This window comes from Ziziphus jujuba, chromosome 3, assembly GCF_031755915.1.
Source record: "Ziziphus jujuba cultivar Dongzao chromosome 3, ASM3175591v1".
Classification (NCBI taxonomy): Eukaryota; Viridiplantae; Streptophyta; class Magnoliopsida; order Rosales; family Rhamnaceae; genus Ziziphus; species Ziziphus jujuba.
Window position 1 is genome coordinate 18,340,903 of NC_083381.1, and position 9,398 is coordinate 18,350,300.

Here is a 9,398-nt window from a genome sequence, read left to right on the forward strand (position 1 = left end):
TATAAGATATGTTTTCGAGTGAAAGATAATGCACCAAATTTTGTAACCTAATATACAGTACTTTAATATAAATTTACTTAGATTTTCCAAAATGTCAAAATAAATTTGGCATGGTGGTTACTCTGACTATTTCTCGTGCCGGCTTTATTTGGTCAACCTCATATCTGGAGTGACTATGACAACTTTGCATCCGCTATATTCCTTTTTTAAAAAATAAAATAAAATAAAATAAAATCTTGTGGCTCCAAATCAGTAGTCCGTGCACGTTTTATCCTTTTTTGGTTGAAGTCTCATTAAATACTTTACCAGTCCTGGATCCCCTTTTTTTTTTTTTTTTGCTCTTTTGCCCTTTTTTGGTTGAAGTCTCATTAAATACTTTACCAGTCCATCTTTTTGCATATGAATAGCCATAAACTTTCAAATTAGAAATTTCCTATCGTCTTTACTTTTTGAGTTAAAATTAGCTATTGTGAATATGTAAAAAGTATCTTATACTCTCTTGTTTATTTTGTAGTTATATCACCGCGCCCCCGCGCGCGCGCACGCACACACACACACACATATATATATATATATATATATATTCCTTTGGTATGTCACAGCTAAATCACTTTCTCATTGATATAGCTCCAATTACACATTTACCAAGATCGTGTTACACTGTTGTTCGTTTAATACATTTCGCTAAGCTATTATGCTCATTATATCCACACCATACGAAATATTCATGAATGAATCAGAGATATACTTTTTTCTTTTTTAAATTATAAATTGTTCTAATGATAAAAAAAAAAAATTGTATTATTTGTTTAAAGATATATATAATTTCATCAACATGACAACATTAATAATTTCATTTTAATTTGGTACGCATTTTATGGGTAGATTTCCATAAATTTCCTTGGTCCCCAATAATATAGGTCTTCAATAGAATTTAATGGTTATGGTTTCCAGCTAAGTGAACATTTGGAGGTTTTTATTTTTATTTTTTATTTTTTACGAAGCTAACTTTTGTAATAGACACTTGGCTAGGACATAAAATAAAATTATGATAAGTAATGAAAGTGAAACGCAGTGAGTAGAGTACACTAACTGGGTCTATATATAGTGCAGGAAGTGAATTGGATATATATGAGAACTATTTCTAAGTGCGTAGGAGATGGTTGAAGAGATAGGATCGTAAAAACATAAAAATTCAGATACATTTTGGCCTTTTTTCCATTTCTAGTTGTGCATCTGAGAGTGAGATCCTTTTTCAATCACTTTTGGAGCTGATATATAACTATAGCTATACTAATACTCCTCAGATCTAATTAATCTTTCATATATATATATATATATATGTGTGTGTGTGTGTGTGAGTGTGTGTGCGTATATTGCCCTTCATTTGTTTTATATATATATAAGTATATTTTTTATGTGAAGAAAGGTGTATGCATGATTCATCACAAATTTTTTTTGAAAAAAATGTATGTATTGTATACATGATTGTATGCAGGAAGCGTCTCTGTTGATATAGAGATCATCAGAAAATGTGGAAAATTAAGTTTGGAGCGGGAGAAAAGGAGCCATACTTGTTTAGCACAAACAATTTCCTTGGGAGGCAGATATGGGAGTATGATGCAGATGCAGGAAGCCCAGAAGAGAGAGAAGAGGTCGAAAAGGCTCGCCAACATTTCTACCAAAACCGATTCAACCTCAAGGCCTGTAGCGACCTCCTCTGGCGCTTCCAGGTATAATAACTAATTATTATATTCATATCTAATTTTGTTGTAGTGTGGACTTCATATTCAACTTATGGTGTATTTTTCTTTCTTATTACCATTAATAGAACATCATATTATCAGTAATAAAAAGAAGGAGAAGCTTACCTTAACGTGAACCAAGTCCACTATATACAATGGGGCTAACTATCACTAATTTTTTGAAATCAAGTAATTAAAAAAAAATAGAAACCTAATATCAATTAAGGATACGCGTAAACTAAACCAAATCATCCGAACCGACAGTTTTTATTGGTGATTTGGTACGGTTTATGTAATTTTCAAGCCAAATCAAGTCGATCGAGTATACATGATATTAGTATATATGTAAGACCAGGCTTTGGTTTTTGCATCCATAAATTGGTTATTATTATTATTATTATTATTATTATTATTTTTTGTGGTGTGGAATTATTTATATACATATATATATATATATATATTAAGAAAAAAAGAAACTTTTATTTTTTATTTTTTGCTGAAAAAGATTTCTAGAAGACAAAAATATCATAAATAACTATCCTAGAATTTTTTCCGCACCGACAACTTACTTTTTTGCCTTAATTATTGTATAATCTATATCGTCCACCAATTCTGCTAAAAATATCATATCTATCAATTGTCCACATGTTCAAGTTAACCAAAAAATAAAATAACGATTTTTTTCTTTTTTATTTTATTGTTTGGGCCTTAGTATATTCCAAAATTTTAAGAATTACATATTCGTAGTGGCACATCACAATATAACAGAAAAACCGCTATGCTAAAAAGGCGGCAAAGGCAAAATCTTGGTGTGTTTTAGCGTGAGACATGAGAAAAACACATCATATAGTGGCAAGGCACGGAAAAAGACAGTCAACTTTATTTTGACCGTCCAATGTGTGAAAAGACACGAACCTTGGCATCAAAAGGGCAGCTTTTATTTAACTTTTTTTTTTTTAAATTTTTTAATATGAAATGTACTAATGAAGTTAAAATATACATTGTTATTTTTATAAAGTTAAATATTTTCATAAATTATTAAGTAATTGTAGTATTTTTTTTATTTTAAAATTTATTTTTTATTGGAAACTTGGAAGTAATTGAATTTTATTTTATTTTTTTTTTTGGGAAACTTGAAATCATAAAGTTGCAATAAATATGTTGTCATTAGTAAATTGAGATTAAATTAATTTTAAATATTTATTTTCGGCAAAGAAACTGTTAATTATGGTATATAATTGTCAGCTTCTAAGAGAAAAGAAATTCAAACAAAGCATTCCTCAAGAGAAGGTTGAAGATGGCGATAAGAAAATTAGTTATAAAACTGCTGATGCAACAATGAGGAGAGCAATCAACTTCTGGTCTGCCTTGCAAAGTCCACACGGCCATTGGCCTGCTCTGAATGCTGGTGTTATGTTCTACGTCCCTCTCTTTGTCAGTACCCTTTTAACTCTCTCTCTCTCTCTCTTTCGACCAAATTTTCAGTTTTCTTCTAAACACTGCTTCCTTCTCTCATGAACCAACAGGACCCACATGTCTGGGGTCCACAAGCCTGATTTGTGAGAGAAGGGAAAAAAGTGTTCCAAAAAGCACTCGAAAAAATTTCCTCATATTGTTTCTTGCTGGATATATTAAATTACTCCAAAATCTTATTAAGTACAATGTTTTCTTTAATATTCTAACCGACAGCCCCCCCACAAAAAAAAAAAATAAATAAAAATTCAGGTGTTTTGTATGTATATTACCGGGACACTTCATACCGTATTCAATGAACATCATCGAAGGGAAATGCTGTGGTATATGTACTGCCATCAGGTAATTAAATTAATTAATTATTACAAAAAAATTAAATATTATAGATCAAACAATTAATTAATTAGTTAATTAATTTTGTAAAAAAAATAAAGTACCAATTAATTATAAATTGTAGAATGAAGATGGTGGATGGGGATTGCACATTGAAGGGCCAAGTATGATGATGTGTACGGTTCTCAACTATCTGGCCATGAGGATACTCGGAGAAGGACCGGATGGCGGCCTGAACAGTGCCTGTAGCAGAGCAAGAAAGTGGATTCTTGATCATGGTGGCGCCATGTACTCTGCATCTTGGGGAAAGACTTGGATGGCTGTATGAATAATATGAATATTCAAATTCGTTCACTAATATCAATTCAAATAATACTAACATAATTTGTTGCATAAATAAATAATTAATTAATTGCAGATTCTTGGTGTATATGACTGGGAGGGAAGCAATCCATTGCCACCAGAGTTTTGGTTCTATCAAACTCTTGTCCCTTTGCATCCATGTAAGCATCTTTTTCACCATATACTCAGTCACAAGCAGTCCACCAGTTCTCTCTCTCTCTATATATATATATTAACAATGCAGCTTAGATAAGGATATTTTCAACTTTTTAAGTTGAGGATAAATGGGTTTAATCATCTAAAATCGTTGGATTACGTATAACCTCAAATTTGTCATTGATTACGTCCCTGCCCTTTGTACACATTGTCCATCGTTCCTACTGATTGAATGGTCTGGTGAAGTGCTCAGATCGAGGCAACGTGGGCTGTTTGCTGCCGGTGACATTGCGAGAAGTCCACTGAACCTTATCATTTAGAGGAAGGAGAAGTCGTAACAAGATTTCTGTATATGAACCTGTGAAAGAATTATTGTCAAAACCTGCCCAGTGGAACAACAGGCAAACCCATGATATTAAATACATATAATCCAACAGTTTTAAATAAAGGAGCCCATTTATCGTCAACTTCAAAAGTTGAAAATATCCTCTCTGAGCACCAAGTTATACAGTTTGGCTGAGGTAAGTACATCCTTAACCTTTTAATATATATATATATATATATATATTTATATATTTATATATGTATATAGCTGTAAATCTGTATATAACTTTGTAAGTGATATGAATATGCAGCCAAGATGATGTGCTATACTCGTTTGACTTTCATGCCCATGTCGTATTTGTATGGTAAGAGGTTTGTTGGGCCAATCACACCTCTCATTCAACAACTCAGAGAAGAAATCTACAACCAACCTTACAATCAAATCAAATGGGCCAAAGTTCGCCATTGTTGTGCAAAGGTGAACATTTTATTATTTACAAATTCATAAAATTTGACTGTGATATGCATATTCAAAGTGACCGTGCTTGATTGATTGATGTATGCATTTGTTAATGAAGGAGGACAATTACTATCCCCATGGTAGATTACAGCGCCTAATGTGGGATGGTTTTTACTATGTGGCCGAGCCTCTTCTCAACAGCAGGCTTTTCAAAAGGATAAGAGAGAGTGCTGTCCAAAAAGCATTAGACCATATTCATTATGAAGATGAGAACAGTAGATACATTACTATTGCATGCGTAGAAAAGGTAATTAAGGCCTTAATTTGTAAATTAACATACATTAAATCAATGAGAGAGGTTAATTGATATTCTTGTACAAAATGCATTCAATAAGTCTCCTTGTTACTCCATCCATATCTGACAGCCATTGATGATGCTTGCTTGCTGGGCGGATGATCCAAATGGTGAATATTTTAAGAAGCATATTGCAAGAGTTGTTGATTTCTTTTGGGTTGCCGAAGATGGATTGACATTGCAAGTTAGTAGAGATATATATATATATATATATATATATATTTATATTTATATACCTGCTATTGACATCCTCTGCTTAAAATATTTATTTATTTCTTCATTATTTGTAAGAAAAACATGCATTCAAAAGCAAAACATATATACTGATTTGGATTGGGATATTACAGAGCCTTGGGAGTCAGACATGGGACGCTAGTCTTTCAATTCAAGCTCTGCTTGCTGCCAATGTCAGTAACGAAATCGGACCCATACTGAAGAAAGCACATGAGTTTTTGAAGATGTCACAGGTTTTTACTAAATCTAAGAAGCATTTCTATTGAAAAATAAGGATTCTACTGTAAAATAAATATTATTATTTCTAGAACATATAAGCATAAATACACATACAGGAAGAAATAAAGGTTATGGTTGAGGCAAAAATTTGATTAACTGGCCAATGTGGAATTTTTCTCCTTAATTGTAATTAATTGTACAATATATCAATATTTGATAAGGTGAGGGTGAATCCTTCTGGTGACTACTTAGCCCATTTTCGCCACACTTCTAAAGGAGCATGGACTTTCTCTGATAGAGATCATGGTTGGCAAGTTTCTGATTGTACTGCAGAAGCTCTCAAGGTATATGTATTTTCTGCACACATATTCACATCTCAAGTTTCAACAAAGGGTGTACTGGGGTGTTTTTTTTTTGGGGGGGGGGGGGGGGGGGGTGTTGTTGTTGTTTGGGTTTGTGGGTGTGTATATATATATGTTGCCTTAATTACCACCACAAATATTATTTGTCGTCATATTTCAGTGTTGCTTGATGTTCAAAGCCATGTCGCCGGAACTTGTTGGGGATCCAATAGAACCGGAGTGTTTTTATGATGCAGTTAATGTCCTACTTCCACTACAGGTAAATGGAAAAGTACTAAGGTTTGCAATTACATTTTCTTAGTTCCATTTTCTAGTGTAAATGATAAAAAAATGTTTTATGGGTTCAAATCAGGGTAAAAATGGTGGTGTATCAGCTTGGGAGCCACCAGGAGCTCCAAGATGGTTGGAGGTTAAGTAATGTCATTATCATATAAACATAATCAGCGAATCTTAAATTTAGTCCCTTCACAAGCTACTTAAATAAATCATATATATACTTATTAACTGCAAATTATTTTCTTCTCTTCAGTGGCTGAATCCTGTGGAATTCCTTGAGGGCCTTGTGATCGAATACGAGTAATAAATTAATTCTTACAATTAACTTGTGGTTTAATGTATAATAATTTTTTTTAACAGCTAATTCTTTTTGTAAAACGATTTGAGAATGATAATATAATATAAATCAGGTACCCAGAGTGCACTTCCTCTGCACTTCAGGCTCTGATTTTATTTAAGAAGTTATTCCCCGAGCATAGGAAGAAGGAGAAGGAGATTGATATGTTTGTCACCAAGGCCGTGAGATACCTCGAACAAGTTCAAATGCCAGATGGCTCATGGTATTATATATATATATATATATATAATAGTAATTTTCTCATGGGGCAGGGCGCCCAAGGCATCGTGGGCTCCTCAACGTTTTGCAACATGTTGCGGCTTGACTCGAGGAGAAAATTTCCATTTATTTTATATACAATGGGCTCTATTAAGTTGAAAGGATGATTTTACCGGCTTTTTTTTATACTTAAGATTCCTTCAAAAGCTGTAATTTTTAAATCAAATTTATAATTTATGGTTTTCTACTGTTTTTATTTTTGTCAAATACAGTTTTAGTATATTAATAAATCCATATTTGGTTACTAATTAAATTTTTTAAATTTCAATTTTTAAAATTTAAAGTTATATAAACCAATATTTAATTTTAAAACCATCCTATTGATTTGATATGTACCCGATTTTATATATATATATATATGATATTAAGAATAGTGCTAAAACTGTTAAAGTAGTTAGAAAAACATCCAAGAAATTGAGCATTTAATTTTGATTTGTAGGTATGGGACTTGGGGAATATGCTTCGTGTATGGGACTTGGTTCGCAATCAGAGGGTTGGAGGCTGCTGGGAAGAACTACTACAACTGCGAGGCTGTGCGCAGAGGTGTTGAGTTTTTGCGTAATACACAGAGAGGGGATGGTGGTTGGGCCGAAAGCTACACTTCATGCCCTAACAAGGTCTTCCTTTTCTCTTCTCCAATTACTAATACTATTAATTGTCAATCTTGGGTTATATAAATTTTCATAAAATTTACGTATTATTCAAAGCTTGTTAAATTTTATAACATTAATTTAAACATTTTGGTGTTCGAATACTGGAGTGCAGGTATACACACCACTTGAAGGAGACCACTCGAATCTGGTGCAGACTGCATTAGCATTGATGGGTTTAATCCATGGTCAACAGGTATATTAACTAATTAGTTGTTAATTTCTACTTTTAATTTATTATATATATATATATACAAGAACATTCTAATTAACTGTTTTTCTTAATAATGTGATAGGCTGATAGAGACCCAGCTCCTTTGCATGCAGCGGCAAAGCTTTTAATAAATTCCCAATTGGAAAATGGGGATTTCCCACAGCAGGTTAATTACAAACTACAATCTAATGCACCAAAAACAAGCAAATTATAAATTATATGAATTTTGAGTAGTAATGATTTGTGATTTGTGCAATAACATAATGGCAGGAAGTTACGGGGGCATTCTTTAAGAATTGCACGCTGCATTATGCAGCTTACAGGAACATTTTTCCATTGTGGGCTCTTGCTGAATACCGGAATTTAGTTGCATTTTCTTCTAATTAAACGAAGAACAAGCAAATTGTGGTTCCATTTAGTTGTATGGTTTGTTTATTTTCACTTTTTATTAAAAATACTCTTAGCACTGGTTGATGGCCGCGGATGCCAGCTGTTTGTCACCAGCCAACAGGATAATGATTTGTGGCTCATTGGCTCCTTGCAACTCGCATATTTTATCAAGTGGTGTTTGGGGAAAATAGACATACTTGCCCAAGGGCAAGGGGACTTAAATTACATATATATATGTATGTAGTATTAATATTTTTCTTTTTATTATATGTCCTCAAAAACATATTCATATAAAATATGTATATAGTGGTCAATACATTAAAATATTTAGCATATTTTTTGTTTGATATATATTTATAATGTATTATCATTAATTAATACATTAAAAGATGAAAAAAAAAGCAACAATATTGTACAAAATACATATATATTTGCAAACATACACACACATATACATCGAGACACATATGTGTATATTCAATTTAACACTAAATACAAAATTCACTAAGAAATGGTAACTTTTCAATTACTCTACCATAATTCGCAAATAAGATACCAATGAAAAGCAGAAGAAACGAGAAATACGTTACTAATCTTCATTGGGCTCAACGCAGCCGACACTTGTAGATAAATGGTTGGGAAGTTTTGGTTAAACTCTCCTCTAATGTATCTCACAAACGGCTTGGAATTTGGATGAATAAAGGCCATTTTGAGATTAGTGGGTCAAAAACTAGGGGGAAGGGACGGAGCTCAAGACCGGAGACTGCCGAAAAACAGGCCAACAAGCGAAATGCTAGAAGTTGGCCTTGAGCCACTGATGTCAGTGCATCCGTCTACTAAACAGCCTGAAATTGGACAACCGGGCTCTCTTGGGCGTGAGCCACCACACCAACCAGTGCGTGTTGTCTCCGACGGTCGGAGAGTGGCCATGGCCCTTCACCCACAAAGAGAGAGAGAGAGAGAGAGAGAGAAAGAGAGAGAGAGAGAGAGAGAGAGAGAGAGAGAGAGAGAGAGGGAGAAAGGGGTGTTTTCTGCAGGGAGAAGGATATCATAAGAAGAAAAGGGAAAAAAGAAAAAGAAAAAGAAAAGAAATAAATTTTATTATTATGTTTTATGGTGGCATGTGGCACCATTAGTTGGTGACACGTGGCAATATTGGTTTATGGCATGTGGCACCTATTAATTGGTACCACGTGGCACCTATCAGGGACTCTTCGAACTAAGTAAAATCAATCCCAGAAAAATTAGA

At 33.3% G+C, this 9,398-nt stretch overlaps 1 protein-coding gene across 2 annotated transcripts; it reads left to right on the forward strand.

The window, feature by feature from the left end:
- The first annotated feature begins 859 nt into the window (after positions 1 to 859).
- On the forward strand, positions 860 to 8,484 carry LOC107422768 (beta-amyrin synthase 1). 2 transcript variants are annotated; one of them, XM_048477129.2, is made up of 19 exons: positions 860 to 1,242; positions 1,499 to 1,733; positions 2,991 to 3,179; positions 3,471 to 3,560; positions 3,676 to 3,873; positions 3,970 to 4,054; positions 4,685 to 4,851; positions 4,952 to 5,140; positions 5,259 to 5,372; positions 5,536 to 5,655; positions 5,863 to 5,985; positions 6,164 to 6,262; positions 6,356 to 6,412; positions 6,533 to 6,579; positions 6,690 to 6,839; positions 7,335 to 7,512; positions 7,661 to 7,741; positions 7,842 to 7,925; positions 8,030 to 8,484. In XM_048477129.2, exons 2-19 carry the CDS (start codon positions 1,533 to 1,535, stop codon positions 8,144 to 8,146), a joined length of 2,289 nt encoding a protein of 762 aa, XP_048333086.2. In that variant the 5' UTR covers positions 860 to 1,242; positions 1,499 to 1,532; the 3' UTR covers positions 8,147 to 8,484. The 2 variants fall into 2 exon arrangements, with proteins under 2 accessions (XP_048333086.2, XP_048333085.2); XM_048477128.2 differs by having other exon boundaries at positions 860 to 1,733.
- The last annotated feature ends 914 nt before the right edge of the window (positions 8,485 to 9,398 follow it).

Coding starts and splice junctions, on each gene's coding strand:
- LOC107422768 (XM_048477128.2), top strand. CDS start 1,533: ATGTGGAAAATTAAGTTTGGAGCGGGAGAAAAGGAGCCATACTTGTTT. Junction 3,180..3,470: donor TGTTCTACGTCCCTCTCTTT/GTCAGTACCCTT, acceptor ATAAAAATTCAG/GTGTTTTGTATGTATATTAC. Junction 5,141..5,258: donor CTATTGCATGCGTAGAAAAG/GTAATTAAGGCC, acceptor CATATCTGACAG/CCATTGATGATGCTTGCTTG.